This window comes from Phodopus roborovskii, unplaced genomic scaffold (assembly GCF_943737965.1).
Source record: "Phodopus roborovskii unplaced genomic scaffold, PHOROB, whole genome shotgun sequence".
NCBI lineage: Eukaryota > Metazoa > Chordata > Mammalia > Rodentia > Cricetidae > Phodopus > Phodopus roborovskii.
Window position 1 is genome coordinate 5,864,681 of NW_026126602.1, and position 22,336 is coordinate 5,887,016.

The window sequence follows — 22,336 nt, forward strand, 5'->3', positions numbered from 1 at the left end:
TTACTTAAGTATTTTTTTTTACAAACAGTAAAATACAATTTGGGGAGAGTCATATTAGTTAAAACCATTTTCAAAAAGCATAGTCACTTGCTTTTTTCACATAAAGGTTTTAGAACAAACTCAAAATCACTTTTTAATAAGAAAGGAATAGAGTTATGAAAGTCAGACTGTTAAACTTTATTTAGAGATAACACAGTAGAGTTAAAAATATGAAGAAATTTATTTCCCTTATTTTTTATTTCACTGATATTTTATACTATACTGTAACATGTCATGAAAATATTTCACAGTTGGAAACCCAGTGGTTTGAGTATCTCAGCCAGTTGGATAACCAATTATAATGAAAAATATAGGGAAGGTAACATTGAATTTAGGAAGAATCTTTCCACTTGGACCCAGGTACAGAGATCTCCTCCTACCAATAGGCATTTCCTTAATCTGGACATAGTAGTGAACAGTGAAGAGAGAGGAGGAAGAAATGCCCCTCTTTGGATTTAAGGCCTACTCCACAAGATGGAGCTCATGCCTGGTGTTGTATTCAGGGCCCAGAACCTGTGGTTAGACTGGTTCTAGGCTCTAGAGAACCTCCTATTATTCTGCTAAACAAAGTAAACTGACAACAAATGATTTAATGCTATCCATAGATTCATTTATCTCAGCCCTCATTAGAGAAGCTTCTTTCTGAATAATAGAGGCTCCAAACTGGTCAACATGCAGAGGTTAAGAGGTACCCTAAACAAAACATCTCTAGTGCTCCCACTCTCATCAGGACACTGAGTGACTGTTGTCACACCCACCAGTGTGGAATTACTGGGGACATTGATTAGGAGTAATAAAATCCCCTATAGTTCCTCCTTCCAGATGTGTCTGAGCTTGGTGATACATGTTCCCTTCAAGAAATCCATTTCTCAAGCAGCTTCAAGCAACAGGGTTTAATGTGAGGAATACAAAACTTTACTTCTGAGCAAAACATAAAGAGGTAAGTTTATGATCTATAAAATGTGGGAATAAAAATCAAAGTCTTATTAATGTCTTTGGGACTCACTTTTTTAAAGAACCACCAAAAGAATGATCCTGGCACAAACTCTGATTCTTCACTGATGCTAGTGAAATTTCATGTAGCATCCTGATGAAATAACTGTCCCCACTAGTCTAAATGCCATCCCTGTAAAGGATATAAGGTAAACTAAAAAATGAAACATGACAATTCTTAATGACCAAAAGGATGGAAATATATAAAATTAACTGCAGACACTCTTCAGTTAGATGACAAATCACCAAAACAAAATGGCCTTATGTGTGGCTTTAAAATGAACAGCACCTAGGAGGATGAATGGTGCTACACTTAATGTAAGCAATTTTACATCACCAAGATAGACTGAAAGAGAATTCATAATAGGAGATGACACCCCCCAAAAGTATAGCTTTGCAACATAATGTGGAAATAGAGCCTAGATGCTCTTTAATCAAACAAAATTGAAGTATAATTTTCCTAAATCAGAGCTACACTGCAAGCATTCTCAACCCTCTCTCACACACATATGAACTAAAACAACCAGGACAAAAGGGAGGTCATTCTATAAGCGACATTGCAGAGCTTCTAAAAGACAGCTTTTACAGGTCCTCTGAGTGCATTCCATCCTTATTAAGACAGAAAATAAGGTGTTTTTCTTTAACTGAAATTTTTGAAAAAGTATTGTTAATATCTGCAGTTAGAAAGTCTTATTTTCCTGCCTTTTGTTTTGTTTTGTTCTCAGTATGCTCTGAAGTCATCTGCTGAAATAGATCATGTTCTGCCCTGAGCCACAGAAGCACAACTTCATTTTCCAGCACTTACTTCATTCAGTTTGTTCTGTTCATTTTATAAAGGCATTGTCAACATTCAAGCTTGAGTCTCAGTAGATGTGCATCAACATCAGGGAGTACAGGGGATAGATGCACATCAGCATCAGGACATGCAGGGGATAGATGTACATCAAAATCAGGGAGAACAGGGTACAGGATGGATGTGAGTCAGCATCAGGGAGTACAGGGGATAGATGTACATCAGAATCAAGGAGTACAGGAGATGGATGTGTGCCAGCATCAAGGAGTACAGGGGATCATCATCAGGGTGTCCAAGACATGAGGTGAGAACTTGCCATACACTTCCCCAGTCACTGCAACATTTTACACTGCCATGAGTAATGAGCAAGAGTCTGGCATTACTGGCCTTTTTAAATTCAGCCATTTTAGTAGACATTTAATAGTATTTCTTTATGCCTTTAGCTTAACTTTCCCAAAGCCTAAAAGCATTGAACACACTTCTTACAAATGCTTCTGTAAAGTTCTCACTTGTATTTAAGTTAGGTGGATGCATTTTATTAGGTGAAATTTCTATTATTCCTACTATCTGAAAGTGTTTGAAGCATGGACATTGAATTTTAGCAAAAAACTTCCTGCTCATCCCCTCCCCTACTCCCCAACACACACTTTTATTCTATTAAATGAAATTATAGTAGGAGAGGGCTTTTGTATTTTATTTGTTTCGGCAAACTTATTTTTACCTTTCAACAAATTAGTATTTAGGAACAAATCCCATTCAGTCAAATAATGCTCACACAGAATGTCACTCTTTCCTTGTAATGTCTTTGTCTTCCTTTCTCAGTGTAAGCCTGGCCTCCTAAAAGAAGTCAATGAAACCAGTTCTCTTTAAAACATCTCACAAGGTTCTTGTTTCAAAAAAAAAAAAAAGGCAATACGCAAAATTTAAGAATGCAGTATTTAGTAAGCTAAATACCAATATAAACCAAAGAGGTAAAGGATTACTTAAAGTAACAGAGGATACAAAAGTTTATGCAGACCACCTGCCTTTCTCACATACCCCTAAGCCAGTGCCATGGAAGCTACATAGCTACATTCTAGGTAAGGACAGGGGTTTCCTCCCTCTCCCTCTGTGTCCCCATTTATAGGATGGAGGCCCTAATTCTGATGAGCAGGTTGTTAATATTCACTCTCACCCAGGCTTGGTAGGTGAGTAAATGCCAGAAGGGACAAGTTGAGGATAGAGGTTGCCTCCTTGGTCCAGAGTAGATCAGAGATTTTGCCCACAGGTAGCCATAAGAACAGAGGGCTGATGTCAGTGTTCCTGATATTATTTGAGAGAGAGTGGGAAGTTCAAATCTAAGAAAACTTCTGAAAACAGTGGAAATTCTTATAATTACAAGGTGGTGTGCAGCTCTGTGAGAGCAAGTTACTATAGACCATGTAGTGTAGGAGACAACATCAAAGAAACAGCTTAGAACTCTGTTGGTGTTCTCAAAGAATACCCACAAAAACTGTGCCTGTATTAACTGATCAAACTATGAAGCATTTTTTTTTGTCCCAGGGTATTGATGAAATCTATAGAGGAATCAGCAGACAATTAGTGGAGTTCAATAGCTTGGTGCAGTTCAGAAGCAGACTGGGTTAATAGAAAAAATCAAAGAAAGATATAGTGAGGGCTGAAGAGATAGCTCAGTTGGTAAAGTACTTGCCTTAACAAGCACCGGCACCTGAATCTGGTTCTCAGCCCCACTGTACAGTAGTCAGTGTAGCATTTGTGTGTGTGTGTGTGTGTGTGTGTGTGTGTGTGTGTGTGTGTGTGTAATCCCAGTACTGGGAAGGGAGAGTCAACAAGATCACTAGGACTTGCTGACCTTAGAATAGCTGGTGCCTCCCTGACTCATGACAAACAATGTCTCAACAAAAATGGTAGACAGAGCTTAAGGGATAATACCTCATATCTCTGGCCTCCACAAATCCATACAGCCATATGTATGCACCCACACACATACCTGAGCACACCCCAAACATAGAAGGTAGAAAGAAGTCCCTATTGAAAAACATTATTTATTCCTTCCCTTTCCTCCATCTTTCATTCAGTCTTCCCTTCCCTGTTTCCATTTTTTCAAATCCATGGCCTCTTTTTCTGTAATCATTGTTATGTGAGTGTGTATGTGTATTCATATATATATTCATATATATATATGTGTGTGTGTGTGTGTGTGTGTGTATGTATATGCATATGCATAGAGACTCTACAACCACCAGTTTACTAAACCAGCATAATCCCTAAATACATTCTAAATAGTCATTCTTATACCCACAGATAAGTGAAGTCCTTACTTTTATCAAGGAAATTTCTTTCTTATTTTTAATACATTTTATTTAAATTAGAAACAATCTTATTTTACATATCAATTCCAGGTCCCTCTCCCTCCCATCCTTTCACACCCCCTCCCATCATCCCATCCCCCATTCTCTCCCCAGGGAGAGTGAGCCCTTCCATGAGGGATCATTAAAATTTCTTTTGCAACAGAGAGAGACCATTACAGAAAATCACAACCATTCAAAATGCAGAGTTGTGGAGAGTCCCAACTGGTACATCCACAACACAATTCCTTAACCTAAAGCTCAGTAATGATTGCAGAAGAGAGGGCAGAAAGATTGTAAGAACCAGAGGAACCGGGAGCTTGTGTCTCCTAGAAATGTCAGAAACTACACCCCATTTAGTCTCATTAAGGTGTTACCCACACATGAAAAAAGACATGCCAAACTGGAAGGGGAAAAACTCATGAAGCTTCAACCCTAGACAAAAAACAACAGACAACTAAGGAAGGTTGAGAACAGAAGAAACCATCTTCCTCAGGGAAGAGCTCACTAGTTGGTTATCTAATGCCAAATGGTCAGTCGATAAAGAGAATTAAAAAGAGAGAGAGAGAAAGATAAGATGAAAAGTTCATAGTTGAAACGTACAATGGAAACTAAAAAACAAAAAACAAAACAAAACAAAACCAACAAAACAAAATAAATAAACAAACAAAAAATCCAAAAGCACTATAGGGAAACAACAAAAGACTTGAGTTGGAAGAAAAAAAATAATCTGTTAATCTGAAGGGACTAGCAGAGGCCATGAAGGAGGAAGGGCGGGGCTCTGACTGGAGTTAACCCCCCACCCCCAATTCCTTCCTGTCTTTTCTTGTCTTCACCACCTTTCTCCAGTGCCTATTTCAGTTTGATTGAACATTTTCACTATCTGACTTTGTTCTGTGCTATCTTAGAATTGTACTTCCCTTTTTACTTCTTTTTATTACGCTGTAGGACTCATAGTGTGTTTAACTTACCATAGTCTGCCTTAAAGAAATATTACATCACTATTCACAAAACATATGCTTCCAACTTTTCTCCCTTCTTACCTTATGAGGATAACCTAGCAGTATACATTTATAACCATGCCATTTAAGACATTATTTTTCTTGAATGAGACTATAAAATAAAAACCAGCAGTGTTATATAGTCACCCTCATATTTACCAACTAAGGTATTTTTACATCTTTTCTTTTAGCCTAAATCATTTTCTTTTAGCCTAAAATGAGGTTATTGACATAAAAAGTTTTATTGCATTCATCTGTCCTAAATTCTATTACGTCTACCTTATCTATCTATCTATCATCTATCTGCCACCTACCTATATACCTATAATATATCATCTACTTACCTACTTAGGCGTGTCATGTGAAATTGTGTGTGTGCACCATGGTGTGTATGGAGGTCAGAGAACAATTTGAGGGAGTGAGTTCTCTCCTTCCACCAAGTGTTGGGTCCTAGGATTTGAACTCAGGCCATCAGGCTTGGCAGCAGGCACTTTAATCCATGAAGCCATCTCACCAGCCTGTTTTTATGTTTCTTTACATTGATTTTATTACCAGTCTTTTACAAAGCTTGTCTTAGTATTTTATTGCTGTGAAGAGACACCATGACCATGGAAACTCTTATAAATGAAAATATTTAATTGGGGCTGGCTTACAGTCCATTATTAGCATGGCTGGAATCATGGTGGCATGAGGCAGACATGGTACTGGAGAAGGAGCTATACATCTGGATTGGCAGGCAGCAGGAAGAGAGAGTAACATTGGTCATGTCTTGAGCATCTAAAACCTCAAAGCCTACCTCTAATGACATAATGTTTTCAATAAGGCCATACTTACTCCAACAAGGCAGCACCTCCTAATAATGTTACTCGTTATGGGCCAGCCTATGGGGGCCATTTTTATTCAAACATCATATTGCCTGTTTTTATCTTACCTTAATTTATGAATGTTTTAGTTAGAATTCTAAGATGACACTTTACTCTGAGTGCTTCAGGTAAGCCATTTTGTGGCATCTTAGGAAATGTCAGTGGCCTCCTTGATCTGAGACTTCTATGTGAAATGCATAATTTTCAGTTCTCTTAAGAGTTCCCTTCGTTATCAGTTTTGGCACTTTGGTTTTGATGAATATTAGTATATTTTTCTTAGTTTACTTGACTTCAATGTGGACAACTGTGATGTTCCTATATTAAGGTCCTTATATAATCTAAAGTTAATCTCAATTGTTGTGGTTATTTTTTTTCTTCATAGAGATTGCTGCTTCAATTCTAGAAGTTTTGCTTAGTTCTTTACAGTTTCCATTCATTTCAATGTTGTTAATTTTTCTTTAATTTTTTACATTTACAACAGCATTAAAACTCTAACTTGCTAATTCTAATTCCAGTGCCTCTTTCTATTGATCACATTTTCTTCTGACTGGAACTGGACATTGCTAATGTTATGTTATTGAATTTCTGGGTTTTACTGTCTTACATGAATGAACACTGAATTTCATTCTGGAAGGCAACTAATTAACTTATAGATTAATTAAAGGTTTCCAGGAAGCTCTTATTTAAAGGCTAGCTTAACCTTCCTTTTAATGTAGAACTTTTCTGGGGTCTCTAGTAAAAGATTACTTGAGCACCTTCCTATGCAGCAAACTCATCCTGTGAAGATTGCAGACTTACTCCTCTTTACTTCCTCCTTTGGTTTGTTCTTTGCCCAACATCTGCATATTGTATTTTTGACATAGAGCTTGGCTTTCAAACACTTTCTTGCATGTGTTTAACTACACAGATAATCTTGCCTTTCTGGAGGCAGTTTTCTGAATAGCTTCCTCTTTTCTTTGCTCTCTAACCACGGTAACCATGAATGCCCTTCCAATCTTTTCAGTTAGGCAGAATTGTTTTGATCTCTGCTTTTGCAGCTTTTCTCATCACTGTCATCAGATCTGTGATAGAAATTACTTTAGGGAGGAGAGATTCATGGTGGTTCATGACTCTCTGGACATGTTCATTTTGGAAAGGAAGGCATGGCTTCTCACACAGTAGTGATAGAAGCTAATCATCTGGAGAAGAGGTGGGGTTGAACTGTGATCCTGAAGTGCCCTGGTTCCCTGACCACCATCTGACTTAGTGGCTTGTACCTGCCAGCTAAGCCTTATGCATTAAAGTCTCCTCAAATTCCCTACACAGCACTACCAGGTGGAGATGAGTGTCCAAACAGGTGAGTTTATGGAGGGATTTAACATCCACATTCCAGCTGCCTCCTGGGCAATGCCTTTCTGGGGCCTGTGGTGTAGCACTTGCCTCTGAGAATAAAGAAGAAATGATTAGAATGTTCAGCACTTTCCCATTGCCCAGTTTTGTCCAGTATTCTGTTTGTATATAGAAGATTGCATGCTGACATAAGCACTATCATGGTCAGAAGCAGAAATATCTGCTTATTTTTCTGAAGACTGGAGAACATGGAATCACATGGGCATGGTGGCACACAAATTTAATCCCAGCATCTGGAAGACAGGGGTAAGAAGGCCAGCCTGGTCTACACAGTGAGCTCCAGGACAGACAGGGCTATATAATAGAGAGATGTCATACCAAATCCTGTAGATTCTGTGTGACAAATTCCACAGTCTGAGGTGATAACTTCAAAAGAAGGAGGTCTCCTGGAATTTGTGAAAACTCTCAGCCAGAGGAAAATATTGGGCTGTGATTCTCATGGCAATTTCTGTTCGTACTTCTATTCCTTTTTCATATTAATGAAATGTTCCTGAAAGCCTACACTGACATTTCAAATGAGAGATATAGATAAGAAACTATCCCCTGAGGTGGGGTCACTAGCCATGACCTCATCTCAGGATAAACCAGTGCTTTCCAAATCATTCACGTCATTCATATAGTAAAACACTTTCCCAACAATAGAATTTCACATGGCTGTTCATGTTTCATCAAGAGTGAGCTTAAGTGTCTGCTAATGAAAGCTTTTAATAAGAAAGAGTTGAAATAGTTAAAATAGCTCAATATTTAAAAAAACTCATAAGAACTAGGTAATAGATATTAAACAATAACAACATAAAAATATATTAATTTGATTTAAGAAACATGTGGTTAGCCTTGGATGATTCTGATAACCAAGGATGGTCTACATTTTGATTAATCAAGGATAATTTTGTGTGATTTCATGTTTTGGATTTCTGCATCACTGTGCCAACAATAATATCATATGTTTGGGTTTGTTCAACAAAAACATCCCATGAGAAAATATCTCTATGAAAAACCTTGCTTGAGAACTGTAAAATACACTCGATTCACACTGCCTCTGTGTTTGTTTCTGTTTGTGACCTCCGAATCCTTATCCACCTAGTCTTTGAGAACCCTCATCCCAGGGACCCCATTCCCAATTGGGATAGTCTGTGGTAGAGAAACCACTCTGTCAATAAGTAAGTAAGTAAATAAATAAATAATAAAATAGCTTCGAAATTCCACTCACAGACCTTTTGCTTCGTTGGTACAAGCGCTCATGGACTCTAGAGGATACTACAAAGGACAAAGCTCCTGCAGCCATTGTTCTGATTTCTATAAGCAGGTTAAAATGACGGTCTCCTTTGTCCCTACTTGTCAAAGGTCTTCTCTTTTATTCTCTATTAATATGTCTTATACTCTTCATATCACTAGCAATAATAATTATTATTTACTTTAAACCCTTTCCTCACCACTATACTAATGATCTCTAATGTAAGTTCATCTTGCTCCCTACTGAATACTGAGAACCTGCCATCATGGCCAGCCCAAAGTAAGAAGTTACAGTTCAGGAAACAGACACATGATCAGATGTAAATTCTGTAAAGGCATCTGTGCATATGCACATGTGTGCATAGTGGCAGGTCAGCCTTCCCTATGGAATAGAAGGGGTCTGTTTCAAGCATGATACCTTTTGGTAGAACAATTATGAAAACAGATACCACCTGAGAGGCATTTCCTTTCTCTATTAAATGTTTTCATTTATTTTACATCCCTATAGTAGTTTCCCCTCCCCCATCTTCTCCTGTCCCCTCCCCCCAACTCCTCTCTCCTCTGCCTCTCCTTTACCCTCCCCCATCCATGCCTCCTCTGTCTTCATTCAGAAAGGGGCAAGCCTCGCATGGGTGTCAATAAAACAGGGCACATCAAGTTGGGGCAGGACCAAGCCCCTCCTAATATGTAGTCACCTTCTGCATGGTGCATCACATGATATTTCTAGCATGTAAGCAATGCTTCAAGGGTACTATTGACAACTGGTTCATTTGGAATGTATTCTGGAAACTCCAACCACTAAATCCAAATACTGAACTGTTCTCTTACTCTAAGATGTTTAAAATTTCTTGGGGGACACCATCACACAATGGGACTTCATAACTAAAAACCTATAACAAAGGTAAATAATGTATCAGATGAAATGTTTTAATGCACATAAAAAAAACCTATTAATCTATCAATTAGCATCTCAAGCCCCGAAGCAATACTATAAAATGGCGGTCCTGTGCAAGCAGCAGTGATTTTGGCAAGCACTGACTTATATGGTGGGCAAGAAGGACAAGTGAGACTTATATGTGTTATCCATGCATTTCTAGGACAAACAGCATAAAGGAGGACACTTAGGCTGTTTTCCCATCTTGCTCTTTAAACAAAATCTTAAATGAAATGACTGCAGGTAATTGCTGTCTATTCTGTTGCAGACACAAGAAATAGCAGCCTTTTAGATGAGAGCTGGGAATGGTTTTTCAGCCCCAGGAGCATGAAAGGAATCATGCTGTCAGTCTGCTGCTCCACTGCAATTGTGAGCTGCCAAGAGGAAGAAGGAACAATGCTGAGCTGTCAGAGGAGAGCCAGCTTCCACCCCTGCCCTGCTTCCTCGGATACAGAGGAAAGACAGCCCTGGCTTTTTACCAGCTCCGAGCTATATAATATTAGCGTGTTAATACTGAACAAATATAAAATCCTCATTCACTCTGTGCTCTCTTCATCATCCTATATTTTCTCCTCAAGACAGACCCTACATTACCTTCTAGATGTAAGTATAAGGAAAACGAGAATAACCAATAATGGCTGACACATGGTCTGTGAAGACTACTTTAATGATCTACAATGTACATTTGAGCAGCTTTGTAACTATGTACTGATTTTTTTTTTTTTTTTGGTGCTTTCAAACACCACCTGTAATTGCCAGTCTTTAATCTCCTGAAAGGGATATAATTTCAAAGAGAAAAATGGCTATAATTGGAAGGCCATGGGAGAAAGCAGTGTCACTATTACAAATGAACACACCACAGTGGAGATGAAGAGCAGAAGGCCTTCTGCAGCAGCATCATGAAGGGGGCAATTAGCACTGAGATGCATAGGAGAGAAAGGCTCTTTAAACACAAGGATGTCCCACTCTGAATTTGGACTCTTACTATGGCTGGAGGCACACTAGGCAAATGGCTCCCGAGTCTGCGTTTCCTTCTGTAGTTAAAATGTGGATGCTCATTCAGCCAAGGAGGGGGAAATTAGAGTCCCATCTCAGGTTTTCCTTTGTGCTCAGCAGCAGCAGAGGATTAATGAGAGTGACTTAAGTAGGTATGACTGTTGTTTTGCTCTCCTGCTTTGGTTGACAAGCATATTCAGACACCTCATCTGACTTTCACCTCCTCAGTCCCACACTACCCTTCCCTTTATACAGACCTCAACAGTAGACACTAGAGGTTAAGGAGGCTCAAAATCAAAAGTACTGCCTGTGTTTTACTAAACATGGCAGGCAAAATTAAGAGTCTGTATAATGAGGCATGACGAAACAAACACAACCATCTGTCCTCACTTTATAACCACATCACTACACATAATCATAGTGTGACAATAAAAACCTCCACAAGTGTGCCCTAAACAACAGACAAAGCAGAAGCCACAGCCTCATCTGACTCCCCTCTCTTATTATGAGGTAGCTTTGTCTAAGTGGAACCAGGAAGCCACGTCTGCTTTCACTAATTGGGGACCTTTACATTCAAAAGGAGCTGCATAGAACAGTTAAATGGGGAAAATTCCTAAAAATAGACTGCCCTAAGCAATACATGGGGAATTTCTATCCCAACAATTGAAGTTTTGCAGTTCTGAATTGAGACTTAAGTGAAAGAGTTACCAGTGAGAAGCCACTGCAGGCACTTGTGCAAGCTGGCATGGCCTTCTCCACTTGGCAGGCCAATGGATCCTGAGCGCTGTCACTCACAGCTCAGATTCAACCCCTTCAGAACACACCTTCTTTATTGGGTCTCACCCTGAAAGCCGAGTGTTGTTAGCATGATTATTTGAGTAATGTCACCCCCTCTTTGTCCAGACTTTGGGTATATTCATGCAAAATAATTTATTTGGGCTTTATTATGATAAGAGGTATAATTAGCAGTCATTTTGTAGCACCAAGTATTAATGCCATGGCCAATTTTCTAAAAAGTGTCTCTAAGCAGCACCTGTGCCATTCACATTTATAAATCAGGTAATTGTACTCCTAGCCACTTCTGTATATAGGTAATTAGTATAATTTACATATTCAAATTATGATAATTACACCCAGTTTACTAACTTCTCACTTTCTTTCTGCCCACCCCAACTTTGTTAGTTCAGCTAGATTATATTCATGAAATTTGTATTGCTTGCTTTTCTCATTAGTGTAATAAAATACCCAACCAAAAGCAGCTTCAGGGAGGAGAGGTTTACTGGGCTCACAAGTTAAGGGCACATCATGACTGGGAAGTCCTGGCTCAGGAGCTGAGGCAGGTGAACACACTGCATTTTCAGCAGGAAGCAGAGAGGGAGGGATGCTGGTGTTTCCTGGATTCCCTTTTTTTCATTCTGAGACCCCAGGCCATGAATGGTGCCAGCCACATCGGAGTAAGACACTCCTCTGTTACACTGTTGTCTGTCATCTGTAAACACCCTCTCAGACACCTAGAGCAATGTTTCCCAGGGCACCCCAAATCCAATCAAGTTGACAATAAAGTGTAATCATCATGGTATTTTATCAAATGACATTATTGTTTCTCTCAAGCCATTAGGAGGTGTTCAATATTTCCATCTGACAGTAAAGCATAGAAACAAAGTTCAAACAACCCTCTAAGTCCTTGCTGATTAATTATGTCAGAATGGCACTTCATTTTGTCACTTTAATCCATTAAAACTGTTTTAGTAAATCTTTTTGCCTCTTCTCAAACATCGTCATCATCAGCAACAGCAAAATCCACCACCACCACAAAGAACAAAACCCCCCAAATACACTTTACTATCATCAGAAGTCTTCAATTAAATTCAAATAAACTCCAATGTCAAGGGTTTATATTAAAAAATCCCATAAATTAGAATAAAAGATTGGCAGAATAAAAGTCAAGAATTGATCCTACTTAATATTTTTTGAGCTCTGGAAAAAATGTCAGAGCTTGTTTTCTTGCCCATAGAGTTCCCTATCAGCTGGAGAGCCCAGATCTCCATTCTGCTGCAGATCTGTTTGTAAAACTCAGAACACACTTCTGAAAATGTCTGATGGTTGTGCAAAATTTCATCCAAGATTTAAGGGTTCATACAGCACAATGGCTCAGATATATAAATGCATAACTGAAGTAAAGACTCCAACATTTTTCAACAATTCAAGGCAGGAAGATTTAGGTTCATAATTTGCATTCTATTACCTGTATAATTAAATTTAGATCAACAAAAGTTTAGCGTTGTTTAGTATGTAATTTAAGCTATAAAGTTAACTTATACTATAAAAATATAAAGTGTCTTTTTAATAAATTGTCTAATACTAAAGAGCAGTGATTTCAATTTTATAAATGTCATATAACAAAATATACAGCTTCAAAATCTGGACAGCTTCTTTAAAATATTATTTGGTATTTTTGAAGGTTCTATAGTATAATTAAAGGTTGTGGGTGAAAGACAGGTTAATTTCCTCTTACTCCTGAATATCTATTTAAGTGCTAATAAAGGAATAAAAACAAAGTCTAAGATGCAAAGAAAACATAAAATGGGAGAGCAATGGGCCAGAGATCCCAACTCTTACAATATGAAATCACATCTGCACATCTGGACTGATGTAGCGAGGCAAAGAAAGCTACACACTGAAGGGCTCGCAGAGGTTTCTTGGTGTTTCCATAACAGATTAATCCACACAGTGCTAGGGAAGATAGGTGGAGATGCAGAGGGCAAGAGTCAAAAAATAAGGGATGATCTGGCCGTGTCCAATCATAAAACTGGACACCCTCACATCCAACACACAGAGTTTCACTGGGAGCCTGCCTGGTGTGCCTCATACTGGTAAGAGACTGGGTATCCAGTTCCCTTAGAAATAACCAGAAGAAATCAAGGACATCAGTAGAGTAGTTAACTTGGGTAGATGAGGCCAAGGATCAGGAAATAAGCTCCACCCAGGGAAAGCAGCAGAGAAACATCAGAGACCAGAGGCAGGTAGATCTCCAGACTCTGACAGGAGCATACAGGGTCTCAAGGTTAAAAGCAGTCTTGCCAATATTAAAACGGATACCACTGCGACCAGAGAGGCTCAGTCAGTTTTCTAGGAACAGCATCACAAAATATCAAGAGTACAGAACTGAATAGGACAGGGTGGCCCTGGTATGCTGGTTCTACATGTTGATGTTTTATTATCAGATCTTTGGACTGCCTGCTTTTGTTGTTGATCGATGTTCACGTGCTAGTTTTTTGTTTCAGTTTTGCTTTGAAGACAGTCTATGCTGCACTGTTTTTCTTCTGTATAAATCACTAATCTGTAGTATTATTTTTAATTATTGCAGCACAAAGACAAGCTACCTCAGGAAAACAAACATATTCACAAGAAACAATCAAATGCTAATACAGTAACTAACATAGAAGTATTACACTATTACTTAGTTAAAGGACAACTTGTGGGAGTTGGCTCTTCCCTTCTGCCACGTGGGTTTCAGTTATCAAATTCAGGCCATTAGACCTGGTGGAAACACCTTCACCTTCTGAACCATTCTGCTGGCCAAAAAAAAGGTAACTTTCAAAATTCCTTAGAGTTTTTGCTTGAACTAATGATTACTTGAATAATGAAAAATTGAATTCTAGTACTGTCACCTTAGGGAGGGACAGGCTCTCAATAGCCTGTCTTGGAACAAACTGTGCCTTATATTTAAAACTGTGCCTAGATATTCAAAAGTGTAGAGTTCACTGCTGCCCACAGCAATTTACTCAGAAAACCATTTAGGACAAGGTTTTCTCTCCATAAATGTAGATAGTTTTATAGTTAAATCATTAGCTTCAATAAAGATCCAAAAAGACCACAGCTATTTCTAAGGAGCTTTTACTTAATTTGCTCTTATACCTTAGCCCTGGCACAGAACTTCACTCATGTAAATTATCTATCTATCTATCTATCTATCTATCTATCTATCTATCTATCTATCTATCTATTCATCCATCCATCCATCCAGGGTTACTCTGTGTAGCAAAATCAGAGATCTACCTGCCTCTGCCTCCCAAGTACTTGGATTAAAGACATGCACCACTATCACCTGGCTAAATAATTTTTAGATGCATATTATGATGAGATTCCCATGTAACTTTTTTTTCTGTAGGACAAAATAATCTTTGTTTCATTAGTCTTTTTTTGTGGACTTGTTTTCTTTTAATTGTTGGTGGTCCTTCTAGACTTTCAATATCCTGATATGTCTAAGATGCCAATGCCCAAACTATACAGCATTATACTGAGGGCATCACTACACACCAGTTTCGCATGCTGCAGATGTGACAACCACAACACAATTCCCCATCACTCAAGTAAAGCTGTGTACTCACCTCAAGGACAAGCCATAGTTTATCTCCATTTATTTTGTCCTTCTTAAAGTAAATCCCATAGAATCTGACCACATTCGGGTGGTCAGAAAGTGTTCTTAAGATGTTATACTCTGCCTCAATCTCTTCATCAATATCCTAGGTTAAAACAGGTCATACAAAGGAACTATGAGAAAACACAATGATGCTAATCAAATTATATTAGGATACTAAATAGAGAATTTTAACTCTATTAGAGCAAGGTCATAGTCATTGGTACTGGGCTTTGTAACATGTATTGAAAAGTCTCATTACAGTTTACCATTTATTTTTTTACTAATTGAATGCATCTCAATCTGTATTAATTTAACAGAATTTTAAAAGGGAGAAATAACAGGCTATTGCTGCAACTGGAAAATACTTCAGATGATTTTGTTGCCTTAGTTAGGGTTTCTACTGCTGCTGCAATGAAACAACATGACCAAAAGGCAAGTTGGGAAGGAAAGTGTTTATTTGGCTTACACTTCAGCATTTTGGGTCATCACTGAAGGAAGTCAAGACAGGAACTCAAATAGGGCAGGATCCTGGAGTCAGGAGTTGATACAGAGGCTGGTGGAAGGGTGATGCTTACCTGCTTGCTTCCCATGGCTTGCATAGCCCACTTTCTTATAGAACCCAGTACCAGTAGCCTAGGGATGGTGCCACCTACCATGGGCTGGGCACTTGCCCATTGATAACTAAATGAGAAAATGACTTATAGCTGGATCTTATAGAGGCATTTCCTCAACTGAAGCTCCTCCCTCTGATGACTCTAGCTTGTATCAAATTGACACACAAAACCAGCCAATACAATTCATTATTAGTGATTTGGTTGCAATGACCAAGATATTGGTTTGAAATAAATAAATAAATAAATAAATAAATAAATAAATAAATAAAAGGCTGGAAAGTTAGTTCCTTTGGTTTAGAACACACAGTATATTTAGAAGTTATAAAAAACCTATTATACAGGAAATAAACTCTTATTTAGAACATTGGACTGGAACTAAATTATATGATACAATATAAGCCTATGTTAACTAACAGTTTTATCCATTAGGGGGAGAATGAGTTGATATCTTAATAAAATGCTGGAAAACCACTGGGGCATGTTTCTAGAAAACCATGTCTACATGGAGCAACTTGCAGACCATAAGAGAAAATCTTAGTGGTACTGCTCTAACAGTCACACGCAATACCCTTTTTGTTTCAGTATAGAATCTCAGAGTGAAGCCAGCACAAAGAAAACATAAGTTCCAAGAAGTTAGACTGAGAGATGTTCAGTGGAAAACAGAGGTCTATACTCCACTATCTTCCAGACCTTTCCTTGCAGAGGATCAAAAAATCATAATTTTTGATAAATATACAAAATACTAATGCTCTTGTATCTTAAAAGTACACTCCTATTTTTATGGAATGTGTAGGTGTGTTGTACTTTATTGAAAAGCCCAGGGATCTGATTCTGATACTCAGAACTTATGAAAGCACAGGGCATGGTTGTGTACACTTGTAATCTAGAACCGGGAAGGTAAGACAAGCAGCCTAGGCTTGCAGGCCAGCCACTCTGGCCTAACTGGTGAATTCCATCCAGGCCAATGTAAGGAAAGGAAGCTGAAAGTATCCCTGAGACTACAAGAGGTGTTCCTCTGGCCTCCACATGTTCCGTATCTCTCTCTGTCTCTGCCTCCCTTCCTCTTTCAACTGCTCCATCCCTCCCTTCCTTTTCCCCTCCCACTCTCTTTTCCTCACTCCCTTCCTCCCTCCTTTCCTTTCTCCAGGTTTTCCCTTCTTCATTTCCTTATTTCTTACTCTTTTTCCTTCTGTCTCCCTCTCTCCCTAGTTACCCCTCTCTCAAAACTATTTAGAGGTCTTGATTTTTAAGTGCTGTAAGTCCAATACATATGAATAGCTGTGAAAGGGGAGTGATCACAGGCATTATAAGCTTACTTTTGTCACAGGAAAGGAGTGGGACAGATGCCTCAATTTGGGGTGAATGTTGGGGTTGGTCTAAAGTGTTTTCTGTTGCTGTTGCAAATCTCCAACCCTAACACCAAAAGTTGCATGAAAGAGTAGTGTTTCCCTTTTGGCAGAAAGCAATTTGTGTCTCTTCCCTTCAGGTAAATGGTAAAAGTCCCAAGGGACTGTAAAAAAAAAAAAAAAAAAAAAAAAAGCAGCAAAGCAACTGAGCCTGGAAACTGCATCTCCCATCCTTCTCTTCCAGTATGTCAGATTTCCTACTATAAAATAAGCATCCCCACCCCAGCCCTCTGCTAAAAATAACATGGAATGCTGCAGTTATAATGATTTTAGCACAGATAAATTATCAAAATAGAACTATTTCTGAAATGAATAAAAAATCAGGTAGCACCCTATGCTAGCTGAAAAGCCATATCAAGGATGCAGCTGCAGTGACCTCCTTATTATATCATTTCTATCACATCATGCTTCCACCACAAGTTCAAGAGTCTCTTAACAGAAGTGACTCTCAGTAGAATCTGGGGAGCACATGATTCTGGGCTCATTCGGCTCACATGTGTGTTATGGGATACTTAGTTATTTCTAGGTGGTTCAGATATTCCCAAGCTGCCAATGCTTATCCTAAAAACAGCAAGTGTGGAGGTGGGTACCATTCAGTGTAGGGAACCACTACTAATGATTCAAGAGAGAACATCAGGACTGAACAGGAAGCTGAATTCTTCAAGGAGGAATTTCACCCCAATAAATCTATACCATTTTTACTATGGAAACAGGCAAATCAGAACGTTTTCTTCTCTGAGGGAAATATAATATTTTTCTCTATGAAAACGTTTATTAACAATGCCACTTTTTAAAATTTATTTAAAAATATTTTGAATTTCATACATAATTACTGTATTATATATTTTTACACATGCTTCTCCCTCCTCCAACACCACCCTCTCCCTCCCAAATTCATGAGTTCTTGTCTACTTAAGGTTCTCTCTCTCCACACACACCTGCTGAGTCCATTTAGTATATTTATGCGTGACCACTTGGAACTGGATGACCTATCAAGGTTTATCCCTGGAGAAGACTGATTTTCCTTCTCTCAGAAATCAATAGTTTCCTCTAGATCTTAATCCAGGGGTAGAGCTTTCTGAGTTGTTCACTCCCCATCCCCCAAGCACTGGCCTATTAACTGGCACCATTTTGCAGTTTAACTTTTTTTTTTTAAATCTTCTCCAATTTGGCTTCAGAGCAATACTATCCAAATCCCAAGTGAGTACAGAAAAAAAGTGGAGGTCAGATTAATATAACCAGATTTTCAGAACTTCCAGACTCAAACGTATGTGTATCTGTGACTTTTTAAAAAGAATACAATACTATTCAATCAACTGATTCATTGTTGAGAGATGCATTTGTGTGCTTATGCATTTGTTTAAAAACTTGTGGTGCCATATGGAAAAAACACATAAGTCTGAGGAGCAAATAATTAGACTTCTGCTTATTTTTCATATTGCCCCTTGTTTCAGAATGACACCGTGAAGAGTGAATCTGTGTAAGATACTTTTGGATCTTTTTAAGTGTTTAAGACAAAGGAAAATAAAGTATATATTTAAAAATGAAAGCTAGGGCCTGGGGTGATACCTCAGATGGCAAAGTGCTTATCTTACAAGAAGAAAACCCAATGTCACTGCCTGTCCCCACCAGACCCTGGTAAAAACATTGAATGTGGTGGTGAGAGCATGTAATCCCATGTTAGGGAGGTTCGTTAGGTTGGCCCAGACAGGTAGATCCCTGGCCAGCTAGGCTAACCTAAGTAGTGAGTTCCAGGCCAGTGAGAAACCCTGCCTCAAAAAACAAGGTGAATGAAGGCTGAGGAATGACAACCAAGGTTGACTTCTGGCCTTCATATGCACACATATACACATACATGCACAATCACACACATGAACATACATCTTCACACAAACAAGCAAAGGAACATGCACCTCTACACACATGAACATACATACTTACACTCACAAACAAGCAAATAAGCACAATCTTTAAAAAATTAAATCTCAAAGTGACTCACGTGGATTGGATCCAGAATTTTGACTGCTGCTTTCTGGCCATTTTTCTTATTCAGAACTTTAAAAACCTTTCCGTATGTCCCTTTGCCGATGGTTTCAGTGATTTCCCATGTATCAGAAGGATCAGGAAAGTTATCAAAGATGATCGTTTTTCCTATTAACGGAATCATCTCCAAGGTTTAAGTCACTGAAGAGAAACGGTACAGTTCCACCTACATTTGATCAGAGGTATTAAGTGGCATGAATAAGCTGGTGGGAAATTATCTAACACTTTCACCAATATAATAGAAAGTACGCAACAGTAATCAAATATAATTCAGAGTCAGAGGAAATTTAGTTTCTACTTTATGAGCAGGCTAATGAGTTTAATAATGTTTTGTATGTAAGACTTAATTTCTATGTTTAGTATTGTTTCATATTGGTTCATTAATACTTTTCAGATAAAAATGACCATTTCTTATTGCTTTGATATAATTTCAACAGACTTCATACTTGGGGGTTATAACAAAATAGCTTTAGAAGAAACTCAGGTGATAAAATTCTTTGCTTTATATATGTTGAATCTCCATATAAAACCCAGTATGGGTCCTCTTATTGCATTTATAGTGATGTTACCATAACCTAAGAGGCCCTTTTAAAATCAACCCATCATCTCCTTGACCTTATTTCTCATCTGTTAATTTTGAGGGTGGAGACCTTGTCTATCTTATTCAATTCTAAATCAAACTCTGTATCTATCACACAGTAGATTTTAAAACATAATCTTGAATGAATGGATAAGTAATAGTTCTTAAGAAAACCTATTTTTTGAAAGTGGGTGGGAGAAATAAGGATTATAGAGAACCAAAGAGAACATGAAAACCCAAATCAAAGTAAGCATCATATCCTGATTAACCACAATAAGGGACACATCATCTCCTAAAAGACTGATAAAAATTACATCACTACACAAAAGATGCTTCTGAATGGTTCTTGTAATACTCAATCTTTATGAAATTTGTGCCTTTGATCCATGATGCAAAGAGGTAAATCAGTGATAATCATCCTCTTTAATGATTTCATAATTAGTGACAAAATAACTACTTCTTAAATCTCTCTCTAGAGTCATGCAAATAAGCATTTATGCCATGCATGTAATGCTAGACAAAGAGACCTATTACATCTTGTTAAAAGTTTGAAACAGGAGTTTCCCACCAGGAGATACAGCCATTAAATGGAACTCTTACTTCCTCATTGTAGTATTATTGAACACAGCTATCATTTTTGAGATAATAATTAAATGTTGAGTTCTCAATATACAGGCACAAAAATGGAAACACACAAATATGGGCACCAGACTTCAATGAGTTTTGAGATACAAAGATGGGAAACACACGACTAGGTTAAAACATGTGACTATACCGTATAATGTCTGACATTTCTGATGTGTTGGAGTGGTCCAGGCAAATAAGAAATTATTTGTGAAGTGATAAGAAAAAGATATAGGGAATAAACAGAGTTTGAGCTGGACATGAAGAATAAACAGACTTTGTCCAAATCATGACCTACTTTTTTAGAGTATATTTAGTCAAATCCCATTAAAAACAAACATGGCCTTCCTCAAGCAGATAAAACGAAGCCTATGGAACATATATCTTCAAAATCACACAGAAGGAATTTCAATAGTGAGACTAGAAAAAAGGCTATTAGAGAAGGGAACAGTGGGAATGAATGGACAAGTGAGAAAATTTTATGGAGCTTTTATTGGATAGGGGGGTGGAGGACAACATGGAAACAGGGAGAAGGAAGAGGAATAAATAACACTAAGGATATTTTAAAAAGCCACAGGGAACCCTACTATTAATTATTTATTATAATGCATTTGTGTGTGCATGTATGTGTCTGTGTGTATGCCTCTCTGTGTGTGTGTGTTTGTGTGTGTGTGAGAGAGGGAGAGAGAGAGAGAGAGAGAGAGAGAGAGAGAGAGAGAGAGAGAGAGAGAGAGAGAGAGAGACAGAGTGTGTGTGTGTGTGTGTGTGTGTATGTAAGGGGAGCGGAAAGATTTTAAGAGCCAAAGGACCAGAAAGTAGTGCTGGAAGACTGTGTTTGCTAGCTAGATGGAGGAGGTACACCCATGAAATCTCAATAATATGGCTGCCTCAACAAGATTTGAACAACAACACCAGCTGACATGCCAAAGTGGGTTGGGGAAGTCCCAGGGGCCTATCCCTAGATGAACAGCTACACTTCCCCAGGGATGAGCCCCTAACTGATTATACAATACCAACTGGTCAGTTTTAAAAATCTTTACATTTGAGTAATGCAAAACAGGTGTGGCAGGCTTTATTTATGTATTTATTCATATATATGCTACAATAATAGTAGGCCATAAATTTGAGACAGGGAGGGGTGAGTTCATGGGAGGAAGAAGGAGAAATGAGATACAGTACAGTACACACATGAATTTTTTAAAATGTAATTTAACAAACAATCACTTCTGGTTACTAACACCATTAAATCGCATACTTCTTAAGAAGAAAAGAAATTGTCACATGTAGTAAATAACTGATTGTTTGATTACTACAGTAAACTGTACATGACAACAAATATCCATACATTTCTTTTAATTATTTATCATTCTTGTGAGATAAAAAAAAAAAACTCTACAAAAAACCTGGAGGCCTATAGTTAAGCACCTAATATGAACATGTGAGCCACAGAAGTATTCCCATGACACATACTGAATATATTTTAATATGTACTTTTTACTATACTTCTAAAATGATACTTTCAAAATGACATTTTAAAAATGAAGGTTTATCTTTATTCTATTCTATTCTGATTTATTCTATATTGAAAGTTTTGATATTTTACTAAGAAGATCCATATTTAATAAAACAGTACTAACTATAAAAGGTCCTTAATATTCACTTCAAAAACTATTCTCTCTTCTTTTTGTATCCCCTCACTTTGGCTATTCCCCGATAAAATAACTGAATTTCCTTCATGTTAACCTACCCTGCAGATGGCTTACTCTCATGACCTTCAGATCACACGCCAGTCACTATCTTTCTAATAAGCAGATACTACTATGGTCATCTTATGTAAAATCTCAGCCAGCCCTCCTCTTCCACCCCATTCTTCCTCCTGAACCCATATCCACACACTGTTTATGATCCCTCAACATATAGCCCAGTTTCCTATTATTATATCTTATTCTGTCTCCACACTGTTTAGAATCCCCTAGCGTATAGCACAATTTTTCTGTTATTATACTTTTTGTACTCCTTCTTTGCCAAAATGGAAGTCGACACCCCAGAGGATTTTT

The 22,336-nt window shown here is 38.0% G+C and overlaps 1 protein-coding gene across 1 annotated transcript in view; it reads right to left on the reverse strand.

Moving 5' to 3' along the window:
* Myo3a (myosin IIIA) overlaps positions 1 to 19,236 on the reverse strand; it is a 163,927-nt gene extending 144,691 nt beyond the window's left edge. Inside the window, 2 exon segments of the mRNA XM_051205741.1 lie at positions 14,981 to 15,115; positions 19,032 to 19,236. Of these exon segments, the coding sequence (XP_051061698.1) occupies positions 14,981 to 15,115; positions 19,032 to 19,199 (303 nt within the window). The 5' untranslated portion in view covers positions 19,200 to 19,236.
* Positions 19,237 to 22,336: the final 3,100 nt, after the last annotated feature.